General features: G+C 35.2%; 1 protein-coding gene across 25 annotated transcripts in view; it reads left to right on the top strand.

Annotated features, from left to right (window-relative positions):
* Mbnl1 (muscleblind like splicing regulator 1) overlaps positions 1-18,783 on the top strand; it is a 198,643-nt gene that overhangs the window by 154,502 nt on the left and 25,358 nt on the right. For all 25 annotated transcript variants that reach the window (XM_087186370.1, XM_087186381.1, XM_087186371.1 and 22 more), the window contains 2 exons: positions 3,684-3,854; positions 14,604-14,804. In XM_087186370.1, the coding sequence (XP_087042496.1) occupies positions 3,684-3,854; positions 14,604-14,804 (372 nt within the window). The remainder of the gene's footprint in view (positions 1-3,683; positions 3,855-14,603; positions 14,805-18,783) is intronic.

Below are 18,783 nucleotides of genomic sequence, written 5' to 3' on the forward strand. Positions count from 1 at the left end.
CAATTTATATCTTCCTATTTACATTGTATCATGTGTGAAGTTGGCCCATGCTCTTCTGCAAGCAAATATAAAATAAAAAGGACTGGGGATGTAGCTCAGTGTGAAGGACCTGGGGAAAAACAATCCCCAACACTAGGGGAAAAAAAAAGATATGATCAAACAGAGAATTTCATGAACTTCCATGGGGTCACATAGAAACTAAGTACAAACCTGATACTCGAATCAAGCTTTGTACAGTTAGGGCATTGAGGGCACCTATAAAACCTGAATAAAAACTTATATTCTTAGTGTTGTTCTAATCTTAGCAGCTTAATTTAAAATACTGTATATGTTAAAGTGAACTATCTAGATGATTTAGAGAAGTAGCTCCTAGAGAATTATCTATATGAACCCTGGATAATGATTGAATTTGTTTTTAGACTTTTAGAGTGGATTGACATTGTACAGATTTTGTGATGAGAAATATATCAAATATGTTCACTGATCTCTTTTCCTCCCTGGTCACACTTACAAACCTCCTTTTGTTACTTTTTCCTTCCTTTTATTTTGTTAATCTTTGTGGCAAGCTTTTTCATGCATTTAAATCACTGGCTTCTGAAGAAAAAAAAAGCATCATTAGATTATTATAACTCAGAACCAAGATTTGGTATTAAATTTAGTTTATATTCTATTATTTTCATTGTCTCTAGAGTTAGGGTAGAATTCATCTTCCAGCATTTAGCAAGAAATAAACATTAATTAATTTTGCAAGTATTTATTGAGGTGTGGTACTGGGAACTTAGAGATGGCCTAAACTGTGATATACCAGTCTGGTGTTTACTTTATTTCTCAAAGGAAGGTATGCTCATGGTTTTCTCCAGTACTTTAGGCAACCTCTAATATAAAACATTTACTTTAACTTATTCTTCACCTTTTTATTTATGAAACCACAACTATTCAGCAGCACAGTCAGCATTAAACAAGTTTTGAACTTCCCAAGAGGCACAGTTTATCTAATGTCACTTGCACAAGTTTCTCTGTTATTTTTTCCCTGTATGTCAATGCAAATTCACATGGCTTTGCACAATTGTATTTTGTAGTATTTTCTGGTACGCCAGAATCTCCTAGAATAGTTGTTAAAATGAACATCCCTGGGTCCCCAGACCCATGGGCACAGATTCTATCAGAGGGGCTTGGTATTTCTGAGTAGATTTAGTAAATACAGAATGCAAACCAAAGGACTCAGCCCCTATTAAAAACTTCAGATGCACTGATAGAGATTACATAGCAGACACATCTGACTACATTATTCCAGTAGGGAATGTTTGTAGGTAGGGGGAGCTCAGTGCTGTATATTCGGAAGGAACTAGAAGGCAGTACTTAGGAAACATACTATGGGTCTTCATAAGGCCCAGGGCTATTTCTGTACTATGTGGTACTCTAGAAACTGACCTGAGTGAATTGACTGTAACTGAATCATCAGGGTGGATATAGCCCTGTTTATCTGCAGTTTAATATAGCCAGTTTAGTAAGAAGTGTGATATGGAGATATTAAGAAGCAGAATTTCTCTTGCAGTTAAACTTTTCTTCAAACTGAAATAGCATGCTTTCCCTAGGAGGCCTCAATTTCATGTCTCTGAAATCAGACCATGTGTCATTCATGAGCTTTTTTATTTTAGCCACTCATACTGTGGCTTATCTTGTTATTCTAAGCTGTTTTTGTGGTTATTTTTCACTGAGATGCATGGGGTTGTTTTGACCTTGAGCTCAGCATATATCAAGCAATGTGATTTTATATGGAATAAGTCATATATATGTAAATGTCTATTTGTGAACATACTATAAACCATAACTAATAGACATAAAAATTACCTTGTACCAATGTTTTTTCTCTTGTTTGATATGCAATTTAAATTATGGTGGAAGTATTGTAGGTTTTACAGAAATTTTGCACTGTGAAAAAGGAGCCTGGGGCTGAAAGAAGTTAATGTCTTATGTAGTTCATGTGGCTGGTGACTCAAGAGAACAAGGCCTTTGTTGCATGTCTTAAGACTTGTAAAACCTTTGCTCTTGAGCACTTTTCCTCGGCTGCCTCCTGATTTCAACTATTACATAGAACTTGCTAAAATGACAAGTTATATCCCATAATGTTAGCTCAACATAGAGACTGATGCTTAAAGACCTTAATTTAGAAGAACCAAAACAGAGCATTCAAATTAGAATTGTGACAGGTTTTATCATATATGTAAACATCAGTTTTCTGAGTCAATTTAAAGTCAAATTAATAAAGTCAAAATAAATTCAAACTAATTTGATTTTTCTACAGAAAACTCAAGAAGGTGGTTGATGACCTAAATTAAACTTTTATTCTTGCAAATAATTCTAATTAGATTTATTGGTGAAAGAAATCGTCAGAGCACTTGCTGAGATCTTTTACTCTTAATCTGATTTGACAATATATTGAGATGGTAAAAGTAGAGTTACATAAAATTGTGTGTTATAGACTTTCATACATTTTTTTTTTTTTTGGGTACTGGGGATCAAACTCGGGTCCTTGCGCCTGTGCAGCAGGAGGCAAAACCACTGAGCTAAATCCGCAGCCCCTCATAAATATTTTTGATGAAAAGAATCATTCCTGAAGAAAGGAATGTTCATGTTTATTATTCTATTATAACTTATTTTTGTTTCTACATTTTACACTGTCATTTATTTGGAGGTAACTGTGTCCATTTCTTATTTTTATACATTTCGATGATAAAAACTGGATTTATCTTTCAAAGGTCAAAGGCTACATTTTTCACCAGTATTTCATTAGAGCACTTATGATCTCCATATACAGTGGGAACACATGGGTGTTTGCTAATGAGTGGACTTAAAGAGCTTAATAGGAATTTTATTCGTTATGCAGTACTTGTAAAGGCGTTTTACTGAAGACACAAAGTGCCTTGGGTTCTCTAAGCTCATTTCTTAAGAATTCACTACAAATAAAAATAGGTAATAAACTTCATGATTCTTTTGGATTCATTGAAGTTAACCAAGATATGTTAAGAATCAAACTGAATTGTATGTGTGTTTCTGTGTTAGTTACTGGGGATTGAACCCAGGGCCTTCACATTGAACTGCATCCAGTTTTTTTTTTTTTGGACATAGGATCTCACTAATCATTTAGTTGCCCAGACTGGTCTTGAACTTCTGATCTTCCTTCCTCAGCCTCTCAGAGTGCTAGAATTGTAGGCATGTGCTACCATGCTTGGTGTGGACCCTAATAGTCTTTAATTGACATTCTGCACATCTTAGTTTTATCCTGGAAGTTTGTAGATTTTTAAACTTGAATCTAGAAATACTGATACTAAAATTATTAAAATAAAGGAACTTCTACCGGGGATTTAGCTCAGTGGTTTCGCTGCCTGCTGCGCAAGTGCAAGGACCCGAGTTCGATCCCCGGTACCAAATAGATAAATAAATAACTAAAATAAAGGAACTTCTGTAACCTTCTAAACTCTTTCAGATGTCTTAATCTCTTAGTTTTCATAATACATTTGGGTGAACTGATAACTTTTTCTAAATGTATCATGAAATGATATGAACTGTGTGAAAATGCATAATAGACTCAAATGGTTGGTTTGCATTATTGTTGTTGTTTTACAATTTACTCATTTTATTCTTTTTTAAGATAGTATTTGCTGTTTTTTTTGTCTTTTTAGGGTCGTTGCTCCAGGGAGAACTGCAAATATCTTCATCCACCCCCACACTTAAAAACACAATTGGAGATAAATGGGCGCAATAACTTGATTCAGCAGAAGAACATGGCCATGTTGGCCCAGCAAATGCAACTAGCCAATGCCATGATGCCCGGTGCCCCATTACAACCCGTGGTAAGCATGCTTTCAATCCCCACTCATTACATTTGCAATTCCAAGTGCTCAATTTCAGTACTAAAATAATAATGATTTCACTAGATCAAGGGGACACACGTAACAGTATCTGTTACCTAGTATTTTCTGGAAGAATTACATATCAGTCTCTGGAACAACTTTTACACTATGACCTCACTCATCTTCTAGCTAATTCAGTTTACATTATAGCATTCCCACCTCCCTCACCACCAAATTATCCTCAAAGTAAATCCTATGACTTGTAGGTACCAACATGGTATTCGTTAAAATGGTCAACAAACTCATTAATGTAGTCCATCTAACTTTAAAGGTAATAATATTTTTTTAAAAACTGATATGTATATAATATATACAATATATATGTACATATATATTGTATATATATGTTTCTAAAGTTTTAGAACAGTTCTTGTTTGTCTCTCACCTTTAAGAGAATCTCTATAATTCTCCTTTTTCAAAGAAAACTTTTGTAATTATTTTACAGTTTAAATTGAAATTATTACACAGTCACAAATGCCAAGTAATTTCTGAATTATAATGAACTGGGACCTCTCATCAAAGGAGAACTAATCAGAGAGACAGAAACTCCAAGGGCTTTTAAAAAAGAGCAAATTTGATAATCCATAGGTGGTTATAGATATTTAATGTTTGCCAGACATTGTGTGGGATAACTCCAGCTTCAGAATACACCTGCCTATTTAATAATTTGCTTTTGTGTATGTGTGTATGTATGTATGATAAATTAATAATCTTTGTAACACAGTTACTATTAGCTTGAAGAGGTATTATGTTGTGACATAGTACTTCTGTATTTAAATTTAAATATGCGATGAAAATTATAATGATCAGAATATATTTGTCAATAATTTATGTCATTAATTTATATGTGACATTATGGAGTCATAGGAATTTGAAGACCCACATTTTTCTAGTATGGTAACTGTAGTATGTATCCTAGTTACTTTCTCATTTTTGGAATAAAACACCTGATACCTACAAGTTAAAGGAAGAAAGGTTTATTTCAGCTCAAAATTTATAGAGGTTTCAGTCCATAGTCACCTGGCTCCAAGATATGATAGCATGACAGAGGAGCATTGCAGAGGAGAAACAGTCCATGGCAGAGTAGGCAAGAGGCGGCAAGCAGCAAGCCTGTCTTCTTTCTGTTCATTTATATTCCATCTAGGCTAGAAGCCTATTGATTGGTGCCACCCACACCCAGGGTGGGGCTTCCCATTATCACACCCAGAACTATGCTAGGCCAATCAGTGGGCTAATCTAGTACCATGCACCCATAATCCCAGTACCACACACCCCAGATCCAGCCACCTGCCACCTCCAGAAAGCCCTGCCCTATCTATGAGTGCATGAGGCTTTGGGGGCACACCTAGATACAAGCCATAACAGTGTATGTGCTAACTAATTTTTACCTAATACTTTTTTTTTTCCAGTACCAGGGATCGAACTCAGGACCTTGTGCTTACGAGGCAGGTTTAGTGCCACTGAGCTAAATCCCTGGCCCTCCTAATACATTTTAACACTTGAACTCCATTTAATTATTATTCTGTCTTAGAACTTAATGTAGCACTCATATTAAATGAGAAATGATAGTAATTGTCCATAATTCAAGGTTGAAGTAAGAGAATGTGATTAATTCTGTCTATTTCAACCTGATGTATTTTTTCAATTATTGTGACTTCAATCAAAAATGTGACTATCTTAATTTTTTATGACATCTATAATTTTACATGTCTTTTAGGGATAGCATAAAGCTTTCCATTTGATTTTTAAATTTTAATTATCATTCTAACAAAAATATAGGACAAAAGTCTCTTTTACACTTGGGTCTCATATACAGTTTCAAAGATCTGGTTTGGCTATCTCTCTTTGATGTAAGATACTTTGTTCCACTTAAACATTTAAAACATACTGATTGCCATCCTATGCTCTCTGTGTGACTCAGTTAACCTGTGAGACTGGCAGGTGTGGTTCCCAGATTGAAGAGGACAGCACCATTCTCAGCCTTGAGTTCTTCATTGTGACCCCTTGGCTGATACCCTGACTTCATTCAGGGACTCTCAGGGCTGCTCTAGAGTCATCATATGCACAACCCTGGGAAGACTAGAATGGATATTTATACTCTTTGAAATACTTCTTTAAGCACTAGTAATGAACATTTTGATTGTAAAATCACTAAACCACAGGTTTCTGAAACCATCAGGGCATTCACCCCATTTTCTGATGCTTTTGTTAGAAAATTATCTGCATAAAGCAATTATTTTTATTAGTTATGAGCATATTCAGCTTTTATGTTAATTTTATCTCACATGACTACATTTGAATGTGGAATTACCCTTGTACTAAAGGTATCCTATCATAATCTAAAAATATACTCTATTCAGAGTGATTTTTATAATAAGTATAGAAATAATTTTAATTATTCAACTTTAAAGCATTTGGAATTTTAATAACAATAGAGAAGATTTTAATCCAGGAAATTTGCCTTCAAAATCTTATTTGAGACTTTTTGATCCTTTTCATAGTCAGCCCTATTTTGATGAGTATAATAACATGGAGATTCAGAAATAAATGGGGTAGTCATCACCAGCTGCTTCCTGGGACTTTAATGTGAGCTTACAGATAGGGACTATACCAGAGCTCAGAGCAGCCAGGTGACTGATTTTGAACAGACCTATCTCTCAGTGAGAGTGACCTCTAGTACAGATGTGAGTGTTTGAAGTCGTGCCAGGCTGTGCCCTTTGTGAGGACCCACAGCACCTTTGAGATCAGCAGGAGTGATTAACTTGGATCCAACCCAGGTAGTGGTAACATCAAAGGAGGTAACATGGTGGGCTGATCTACAGCATCAGGAGTATCTGGAGAATACAAGTAGTGACAAGACCTGGGTCAAGCAGGTGAAAGCATCTTTATTCTCTAGGGCCAACCACTTTGGACCCCAAACCTAGCTGAAGAAACAGAAAGAACACTGGAATAGGGTGGCAAAATCTCAGCAAATTTGCAAACAGCTAGTATTGTGCCTGGCATAATCAGAAGTCAATAACTACATGGTGAACGAAAGAACAAATGAAAGGTAGAGTTTCCCAAACACCAAATAAAGAGGCAGAGGTTCTTTGCCCTAGAGACCAAACGAATCATAACTTGAACCAAAGCAGAAGAAGCCTACTTATAGAGACTGGGTAGGAAGGAGCAAGTGGTAGATACAAGCATGTAAATGGTGCCTCAGTTCATGAACACTTTTGTTTGCAAACAGTTTAGTTCATAAACGGAAGAGTTTGGCAAAATTTTGTTTTTGTTTATGAACTCTGCATTGAGTTTCAAACACAAAAATGGCTTTTTTTGCATGAACACAGTTGGGGCCATTTTCCCCAGAATCGTGGAATGAATTACGTTCATGAACTCAGATACCACTATATTTGTAAAGGCAGTCAGTGGCTTGATGAAGGTTCTGTTGACACCAACAAAAGGTTATTGTGCCAGCTGTTTGAGTTATCATTTGCTCATAAATTGTCTCATAAACTAAGCCTATAAATCCGAAATTTTCATGACACTGGACAAAACTTGGTTAATGCAGAACTTTATAGGAGTTTCCTGCTTTTATAGACTTTATTAGGTTGTCATGACACGCACCAAGCCAAAAAACAAAGGGTTAATTTTTAAGACAAATACAATACTTTAGGGCATTTGCTATATTCAGAACATTTTGTAAATTAAATTCTCACAACTATTCTGTGAAGTAGGTAATGTTATCTCAAATTTAGAAATAATGACTCATGAGATTGAAATGCATAGGATAAAGTAATCCAGTCACTGGATTCAGTTTAAGTACTGTATCCTATCAGGAGCTCCTTAGCTGTTCCTGTGACACCTTCACTTTTCTGTCGTGTTCCAGGCATTTGTTGGCAGTAGGCTGTAGGATGCTTTGAAGTCATCATTTGTCTCACTTCCAGGAACACCTAGAATTCTTCAGTTGTTTTGGGGGGCTTTACTTTCCAGTTTATCCACCTCATCGATAATGCCAGATGTATTTCTGGTAAAATGTTTCCACATTAGTCAGCCTGAGGTGTTCATCAATCCTGCTCTTTTTGCTACCTGTTTCAATCAAGGAACCTGCCAGTCCTCAAGTTGCTTGAGATCAGGTACAGAACTGTAGGTACTAGATCATGTTTTGTTGATACTAGAAGGGCAAGAAGTGAGCCTTTTTTATTTAAGTGTTTATAATTTCAGTAAAGCTGAATTGAAGGACAAAGTAAAACTAAGAATAAAGCAGTATTTCTTTAATTTTTTTTCATTCACAAATCAGTTAATAACAAGTCACCTTATAACAGCTTTTATTTTAGCCTGTTACATGCTACCTTCTTAAAAGAAAAAAAATGTGCAGTGTGAATTTGTTGTTAACTTCCATCATTAACTTTTGGTGCTGTTTATATTCACAGTAATTGTTTACTAACACTAGTGATAGCCCTGGGCGCAAGATTGTGCTTACCCAGAAATAGTTTTATACACCAAGATTGTATGCTGTAAATTTTTAAAGTTTTCTTTTTACTCTTTTCAAGTTTGACCTTCATACAAACACACACAAATACAAACACACAGAACCTAGAAAAATCTGGCTTCTAAAGTTTGTGTTCAATAGATCTCAAGTGATGCTAATTACATATTATGTGTTTTATATGATCCTTCCATTTTATTAAAAATTATAAACATTGTTTGGAAAACAAATGCTGTTTCACATAGTGTTTTAGAATAAATAACGTTATCATTTTCAGCATCATAGCATAATTACTTCATTGCTGAAACTTAGATTAATACAAAAATTTAAAACAAAAAGAAAATATATTACATTTCTAAATGGTCATGGTAGAGAAAATATTAAATTCTGAGATGAAGAGGACATATAATTAAATCTTTTCTTGACATTCAAATATGTACTCTGAAAATGCTTAATGCATTTGCTAGTTTCTGTGACAAAGAAAAGCATTTAGCAAGTCCTTTAATATATGTGTTAAGCAATAATTATAGAGCCTATGTATAGATGCCAATTATATATACATTATCCTTCAACTAGATATCCACCCATCCATCCATCTCTATCTCTCTGTGTGTATCTCTCCATCTCTATCTCTATCTATCTCTATCTCTGTCTCTGTCTCTGTCTCCCCCTCCCCCTCCCCTCCTCTTGTCCCTCTGTTTGTCTCTATATCTCTCTGTCTCTAACTCCCATCTCTGTCTCTGTCTCTCTGTCTCTGACTCTGTGTCTCTGTCTCTCTATCTCTCTCTGTCTATCTCTCTCTGTCTCTCTGTCTGTTTCTATCTATCTCTATCTCTATCTCTACCTCTACCTCTATCTCTATCTCTATCATCTCTCTGATAACAAAGCACAAGGCAAAAGACTTCCTTCCTGGAGTCTGTAGTCTAATTAATTAGAGGAGAAGAGAAAGTCAGTAAACAAAGGCAGTTTTATGGATAAATGCTGAATTCAAGTGATAAAGACTTCTATAAGAACAGAAGAGTAGGAAAATCCCCTTCATAATTGGTGATATGGCCAGATTGGGGAAACTTTAGTAGGAAGAGTCCTAGTTCTTAAGCACAAGGAGAAATTAAACAAGCGGGCTGGGCATGGATAGTGTTCACTGTAGAAGGAAAACCTTGTTCAGAAGAAGGAAACCCTCAGGGGATGGGCCTCCTAAGAGCCCTTACATAGAATCAGAAAAGTGAACCTATTTCTTCAGAAGACCAGGGAACTGGATCCCCAGATGCCTTTAAAAAATTCTACTATCTTGCTACCTTTCTTGAGGGATTCTGATGAGAAGCAGTCACAAGGACAGTCAGAGTTTAATAAAAGTCTCACAGGTGAATTAATGGGGATCCGGTCCATTACGTGAGAACCATTAATTTCAGAACTGTTTGAAATCAGATCCAACCTAGGCCTTCCATTTACTCATTTGCATTGATGGGCACATAATTTCTGTGAGCTTTTTATCTGCAAAATTGGTATAATAATATACAGCTGACAAGAGTTATTCACTTACACATTCTTTCACTCAAGCATGGATTGAAATTAGCCTGGTGTGGTGGTGCACACCTGTAACCCCACTCAGGAGGCTGAGGCAGGAGGATTGCTGTGATTTTGAGGCCAGCCTGAACTACATACTAAGACCTTGTCCCCCCAAAAAACAGAAGAAATAAAAAGAATGTCTAGCATGTGCCAGGAACTGGCCTATGTTCTGGGGATTTAGAAGGTATCTAAATAGATCCCTGTTCTACCCTCACCCACCCCAGCCCTCATAAAAAGGGAAAAAAATGCTCAGATGCTCATATTTTGAGAATTAAATACAATAACATAGGTAAAGCACTTAGTACAACATTGGCATATAACAAATAGGGAATTACTAGTAATAATCATGTCTGTATTTACCAGGGTCATACTGTGAAATTGAATAATATTCTCATTTATACTGAAGCCTTATCTTAATAGAAAAAGAACATCTCATTTAAAACAAATGATTAACCCATAAACACTATTAGAAGTAGTGAATTTGCGATGTGTTTTTCTTTTTGAGGGTTCACTGGCAAAGGTAGTCATAACCAACCTTCCTTATGTCTTCCAAGAGCAGTGATATCTGTAGATCATTATAAGTATCAAATGCACTAATCTCGTAGTTAATTATATGTTATCCTGCGGGGATTTTTTGTTGTTAACTTCTTTTATTGGTACATTTTAGGTATACAACACATTTACATTTCTCATTGGGAACTTGTACCTTTACATGATGCATCTTGGTTCTTATTTTTTCCCCATTCCTAGCCCTCTCTTCACCCCCTCCACCCTTCCCTATTTACAAAGACTTTATTTCCATTTTTTCCATTTCTCATCATTTTTCCTTTCCCTTCTTTCCTTTTCCCTGCCCCTCCCACTACCCCTACCCCTACCCCTTTGGACCTTTTCTTCCTATTTTGCATTATCGATTATTCATTCTAATCATTGGTACATTTTAGGTATTCAATATAATGACATTCATCATTGGAAATTTGCACCTTTACATAATCTCTCTTGGTTCTTATTTTTCACCCTTGCCCAGCCCTCCCATCAACCCCTCCATTCCTCCCTATTTACAAAGATTTTGTTCCTATTTTTCCATTTTCTCATATTAATTCCATTCCCTTCTATCCTTTCCCCTGCCCCTCCTACTTCCTTCCCCTTTGCCCCTTTTCTTCCTATTTCACATTACCTATTATACATTTTAGTCCTTATTTACACTTTCAGTTTCTCACACTAGGGAAACTATTCGGTATTTATACATGTGTGTCCTATTTATTTCACTTAAGAGTATCGCCTCAATGTGCATCCACTTAGCTATACATGTATTTTAAAGAACATAGGTGCCGCTTGACTTTACAGTTGCATTAATACTGTCTTTGAGATTCTCCAGAACTCTGCAGGGTAGCTTTTGGAATGGAGGGAGGGCTGGCCTTCCAGTATTTGAATGTTTTCCTAATCCGACTCGGGCCCTCTTGCCAGGCTACAGTGACCTACCTCACAAGGTGCTCTTTGAAAAATCAATGCAACAAAAGCAATGTAACAAATTAAAAAGAATTGAGAGACTACTGTATTTTTTTCTTTCTTTCTCTTCCTCCCCTCCTTTCCCTCTTTTCTTTTCTCTTTTGGCCAGCTTTTGGAATGAAGTTTTAAAGTACAGAGGTATTGTTAACCAATTTTCTGCATGTTTTATTTAACCAGAGAGAGAGGAATTCAAGATAAAATTTCTGAATAGTTCATGTTTTAGATTTTTAAAAGCTGTTACAGACTTTTCTTGGAGACAGTACCCTAAATGTTTCAGATTTGAATTTGCACTGCTGAATTAAGTCAGAAAATCAATTTTATGTGATGACTCTATAGAAACAATTCACAGGGAAGATTGTTGCAAGTTAATAGAATCAATATCTGTGTATAATAAAAGTATTTTATCTGCAATGTGCAATAGCTGCATTACATGAATTTGCAGATTTCCAGTGTATTTTTATGAGGCTTAACAAAGTTGAATTTTATTGGTCCATTGGTCTTAGTTTGCTAAACTAAGAATTCTTTTCTCCTGCCAAATAAGTTTGTAAATTTGGCATTTGTTTTGAAGTATTTATAATAGATTGTATACAGTGATGTAGACATGTCAATAACTTTATAATGCAAACATTTAAAATATGCTATGTATAAATACATATTAACTCATAGCAGTGGAATGCAAAGAGGAATATTAACCAGTTTCCTTTCTCTATAACCTAGTCTTTTAGTTCCCTCTGGTAAAATTTCTCAAAATTCTTAAATATCTAATGTAAAAAATTAACAGTGCTGATCTGGCTGGATTTTTTAAATACTGTTTCTGACAGTGTGTAACAGTACAGATTTATCCTGAATATTCTTGAATAGAAACCCATATTTACTGTACAAGTCCACCTTTGTGCTGCTGCCCCTATGCAGCCAGTGATCAGTGGGACAGCATTAAATCAGCTGCTGCTCCAGGAGCTGTTGGTGGTCAGACAGCCTTAGGCCCCAGTTTCCAACAGGGTATTGGTTGTTAATGTTTGGAACACGCAGGCCTCTTCCTGTGTCTGAGGGCAGCTGCCTCAGGCAAGGCTTGGGCTGGGGATTGGAGGTGATACTTCAGGCCACTTCATCAGGCAACAGCCATTTTTCTGGCAGAGCAGCTAACCATGGCATTCAGACCCATGTGTTTGAAGGTCTAATTATATTACCTTGAAAATATCATTGAAGTCTCTGGTGTATTATTTCTTCTCCCCAGTGAATAAAGTAATGTATTAAATATTCTCTTATTCACCTTCTTCTTAGTAAAAATGTGTATGCTACCCACAAAGATTTTGCCTCAAAACGATTTGCAAGGCCAAGAGAGCAGTGAATCTTCTGGGATAGCCGTCCCCAACCTTGGGAAATTCGGCTGGGTCATTCTTTGCTGTAAGGGGCTGCCCTGTGTTTTCAGAACATTTAGCAGGATCCCTGCCCTCTGTCCGTTAGATGCAGTGGCACTGCCCAGCTGTGGCAACCAAAAGTGTCTCCAGACATTGCCAAATATATCCTTAGTTGAGAACCACTAGTCTAAGAAAAATGGAATACTTGAGTTCTGTTTTTATTCTTCTAAATATGATTCAGAGCCAGACTAGAAAAAGAATATAGTTTTATTTTCTAACATATTTCTTTTGTGCTATAAGAATTACTTTTGTAATATATTACTCATATTGCATAAAAATTTTCTCCAAAGCTCTGTTGAATACTTCATATATTCTGGCATTATCTAACTTCTTATTCCTATCTGAGGGGAGAATTAGCTACATTCTAATAAAATGTAATCTAATAAAACTTTTATTCTAAAATATTCAGTGAAGATTTTATTCCTTACCACTGGGTAAAGGAAAAAAAACTTTTTTAATTACCTTAAAGAATAGGATTTATTTTGCATATAAGTTTTGCTGTTTCAGAGACAATCATTATTATTTTCAAAAGAATTAAATTTAAAGAATTGAACTTTAGCTGGATGTGATGTTTCACACTTGTAATCCCAGCAACTCAGGAGGCTAAAGCAGGAGAGTCGCAAGTTTAAGTCAAGCCTGAGCAACTTAGCAAGACCTTGTCTTAAAAAATAAGAAAGAACTGCATATGTAGCTTAATGCTCCTTGAATTTAATGTAAAAAAATTGAAACTATAAAAAATGTTACCTTCATTAAGGTGGGAAATTATGTTCTGTCATGCTAGAAAAGCTAATTGTTAAAATAGATTTCAGGTAAAATTCTACTCAAGAAAATATATATTTCTTGACGTGCAATTTTTCATGTAAACAATTAAAAACAATCTTGACATATCTATGGAAGCTTTTCTGACAGAAATACTATCTTGTGACAATTTATTCAATGTTGCCATATGTATTTGCCTGAACAAGTCTATAACTCTTTTTTAGAAGTGTTCTGTTTCAGACTTCATACTGCAGACTTCTCTTTCTAGTGAGGTAGCTTCATTGTTGAATGTCTCACAAGGATCTTATGGGCTAGGAGAACACTTCAGAAAACTTTCTTCATTTCTTCATTCATTTCTTCAGAAAAATCCTGCATCAAATGAATATGCCAAATACTCTCTTATGTGCTCAAAAGGAACAGTGTATTCATTACCTTTCACATACCCACGAGATTCATTTATGGTTTACATTAACTGTGAACTCTGTTATCCTGGGTGTTCTGCTCTATTTATTTCAAATAATAGGACACTTGCAACCTATTAACAGTTGTAAATAGACCTTTCAAGCACATGTGCCATAGAAATTATGAAATACATTTCTTACACAAGTTTCTAGGATTAAATCGTGAAAATATGGAAGTTAGATGACAAGTTTCTTTATTTAATAGTTGATCTGTTATTTAAAAGAATATGCCAGATTTATAGACTGAACTTCAAAATCCCTGTAGAGGATTTCATAAATATTTATCTCTTATATTTTACAAAAAAACATTGATTTGATACTTACTTCATAAAGCATCCTGATCCTAAATGTGAATAGATAAAAACAGATTAAAGGAAAGGAGAGAGGGAAAAAAGAATGCATTATAGATAGATAGATGGATGGATAGATGGATGATTAAATATGTAAGGGAGGATGTCAACTTTCAACTGAGACCTGTGTATTAAATGTTGCTTTCTATTTTATTTTTTAGCCAATGTTTTCAGTTGCACCAAGCTTAGCCACCAATGCATCAGCAGCCTTTAATCCCTACCTGGGACCTGTTTCTCCAAGCCTGGTTCCAGCAGAGATCTTGCCGACTACACCAATGTTGGTTACTGGGAATCCGGGGGTTCCTGTACCTGCAGCTGCTGCAGCTGCTGCACAGAAATTAATGCGGACAGACAGACTTGAGGTAGGAATGATTAGTTGGTTTCCTTTTATATTCCATTCTCATTATCAAAGTGTTCCCATGGCCAAAAATTTGTTTAAAAATTCAAAGCAAAAGATGTGTTTTTGTGTTTGTAGCATTTTACTAGAGTATAGGTATTCTTTATTTATTGAATGTAATATTTATAAAAGCCTCAATATCATTGTAGAATAGTGGATAAAAGCTTGAACCCTAGGCAGGCTGCTTATGACTGTCATGCCTCACTTTCCTCATCTTTAAAATGTTGATAATAATGGCACTTCAAAGAGTTAGAAAAAAGCCTGATGCACAAATCCTTCTTAAATGTTCATTGTTTTTCTTGTTGTTATTGCTGCTGCTATCAAGAATGACAAATGATTTCCAGGTGTGCTGGCACATGCCTGTAATCCCAGCACTCTGGGAAGCAGAGGCAGGACAATGACAAGTTTGAGCCCAACTTGGGCACCTCAGTGACATAGTGAAACTCTGACTCAAACTAATACAAAAAAAAGCGAGGGGGGCTGGAAATAAAGATCAGTATGAAGGCCTGGGGTTCAATCTCCAGTACTGGAAATAAAGTAAAATAAAATAAAAATGTCAGTTCCTAATTACTTCTCCTAATGATAAATAAAATATTCTAAAACTTATGGATGTAAATTTTCTCATAAGCTACACAGTGTTTATGTTGAAATAGCAAGGCATCTTTGTGAAATGGAATCTTAGAAAAGTATTTTTAATAGGAAAGTACTTGATGCTCTAAGTGCTTCAGAGGTGATCAGGTGCATAAATGAATGTGTTTGGCTGTTTCTACCTGAAAAAGAAATTCAACATTTTAAGTCTTATTTTTAGGATTGTGAATTAATGGACTTGGTAAACTATAGATGGAGGGGAAAATAACAACGTTGATTGAAAGTATAGAACTGGCATCGAATTGCCTTTTTACTGTTTCTTGGGTTAGGCAGTACCTGGAACTGAGAAGTCCTGCATGGATTAATTACTGAGAAAGCAGCGAAGTAAGGCTGTTGTAGGAACATAACTGACTAATAATTTGTCATTTTAGTAGGAGCTTGATTAATAAGCACCAATATTTTATTTAACCTTTGCTGCATGCATTAAAAATTATCTCACCTTTCAACATATTTGCAGCTATATAACAGACACATACATCACACATTTAAACCTCAGAACAAATATAGAATATTGTAAATTATTGGATGCTCGGCATTTGAAGCAGTTTTATACCCTTTGACCTTTTATGAAAGAAACTCAGGGAGCTATTAATGCTCTTAATTGAATCAGACAGTTATTGATAAGTGACAATACTGAAAAAATTGGGAGAATAAAAATTGTAAAAAGCTGAGTTATGTGGCTAGAACTCTTCTAAGCTAATCCTTCAGCACTTTTAGGTACTGATTCATCAATTGTATTTTGTGGCGTTTAATTGAAGTGAAGACTTTCGTCTTTGTTTTTCTCTTTTCTTTCTGTTTATAGGTGCCTTGTATATTTTGTCTGTTTTCTTTTGCTATGGCCAGAACAAATGTCTATGGCTGTATCGCCTGTCATATCCCTTTAACCTATTCCACTTATCTAAATTCTTGAGAGCAGTTCAGCTTACAATCTTTTTCTTGTTGACAGAATCTGAGCCAGTGTCACAGTTACAAACTACCAGGACATCACAGTGTGACAGTTTCTGCTTTGTGCTTGTGATTTTAGACAATCTTAATTTGAGCTTATTTCCTCATTTGAAAACTGCACTACATACTGGAGTTTAAAAGGCACATGGCATTGAATGCACACAATTAGTTACTTATCAGTCACAGGTTTGGTTATTTGGAGTTTAACTCTATACTTTATTTTAATGTATTTTTGAATTTTGAATTTCTTCTGAGGAGAGTATTATCTAAGTTAGAATATTGGCAAGTTTTTTACTGCAATTAGTTATACAGTAAAAAAATATAAAATATTTCTGATTATAATGCTTAGAAGGAATGACATATTTATAACACTCATTGTGCTTTTACAAAAAACTTAAATTGAAAAGCAGAAAGTCAAATATCAGTAGTTGTGGTATTAGTTAGGTAAGTTTGGGTTGTGGTTCTCAAAACCTCTGGGCATCTCCAAGTAGAACATTTCAGGGACAATTACATTATTTTCTTGCTTTTAACATGTCACAAGGTATTGAAACATTTATTTTAAAATATAAATATGCATATATTTATATATACACAAATGTACAATTATATTCACATGGCATCAGCTTTATGTCTATCTTTCTATTTATCCATTACTCTCTGTTGACATTTTTAGAAAGACTTTGTAGCAGCCATGTACTTCGTATACTCTAAAATTCAGACTTTGTAGTTTTTTCAAAAAGAGGGACAAATATCTTAAATACCAGTCACTGAATTGTGGCTCATGATACCATTTTCGTGACATTGGAATACCTTTCTGTAGTTTCCACACAGCAGTTTACTTTGCATGATCATATTAAGAAATAATTAAATCTATAGATACTAGAAAAAACTAAGTCCTTAAGTCCTACCCATGCCTCATTACAAAGATTGCTAATTAAGTAAATCACTGACTTATTTCAAGAAGCACATTGATTTTTATAATTCAGAAAGGAACCACAAATGCACTTATTTTCTCACTCAACAATATTTGATATTGAACACCTTTTAAGTAAAAGACATTGTGAGAAATATCTTTGAAACTTTTAAATTGCTGTCAGTCACAAAAAGTTCACATCGGAATAGTTCTAGACTCATAACTATTCTCCAATAATTTGCTAGAGGAATGAATGAATAAATTAATGAGTCAAGTCAAACAATCAACAAGTTATTTAATTAATTAATCACAGAAAGATATCTATCTGTATTTAAAGTGTAGGGTAGTCCCACAAAGGTGAGAAAACATAAAAAAGTTTTAACTTGAGGAAAACTTTGAACATTTTCCTTGGGAACATATTTACCGTTTGAAAATTCTAACTATAAGATACTGTTTTGCTCATAGACCTAGTTTAGTGCTTTTCAGGGTTCAGTAAGATTAGAATCACATAGAGTGATTATCAAAAATGCAAAGCCTCTGGGCCAGGGATTTAGCTCAGTGGCACCTCGCCTGCCTTGCAAGCGCAAGCTCGAGCTCCTGAGTTTGATCCCCAGTACCAAAAAAAAAAAGCAAAGCCTCTTTCCAAAACGGTATTCAATTGGTCTGTACTGGGGCCAAGGAATTTTTTTCCCAAAGATCAGACAAGTGATTTGTATTAGTTAGCTTTCCCATTGTAGGGACAACATACCTAATATCTGCAATTTAAAGGAGAGGTTTATTTGGCTCACAGTTTCAAATTTGCAGAGTACAAGCATCATGGATAAAGAATACAGTGGAGGAAAGCTTCTTCCTTCATGGTGGCCAGAAAATAGAGCATAGAGGAAGAGCACCAGAGACTAAGGGCCTAGGCACTAGATATAGTCCCAAAGTGCATGCTTCACTGACCCACCCCGACACACCCAGAAATACACTTTACTTTCTCAAGCCAAATAAGTTGACAATAATATTAACCATGTCACTGAATTGTGGCTTATAATACCATTTTTGTGATCTTGGAATACCTTACTGTATTCTATAAATTCAAGTAGTCTCTAAAACATTAGCTCTGGAAGATGCTAGCACTAATTTAAACCTCAACTTTTCATCATTTACTTCATATATAGTTACTTACGACTCTGAATTGAAAATTTGCCTCCTCCAATGCATGTAACAGTCTACATATGGCTAAATTTCTGTGACACTATGACAGCACAATGAAATATTTTAGGTAAAAATGATGATTTGTTAAAATAATTTATATCACATAGCCATAATCACCCAAACATCAGTGACTACATATTTCAGATGCTTATGAAGATGTTAGTTTGCTTTTTGGTTAGCTGTATCATTTTTATATCAATAGTCTACATGAGAAAAGCATATTGAATAAAAGTTCCAG

Source organism: Heterocephalus glaber, unplaced genomic scaffold (genome assembly GCF_053883595.1).
Source record: "Heterocephalus glaber isolate CG9 unplaced genomic scaffold, H.glaber_assembly_v1.0 deba00001504, whole genome shotgun sequence".
NCBI lineage: Eukaryota > Metazoa > Chordata > Mammalia > Rodentia > Bathyergidae > Heterocephalus > Heterocephalus glaber.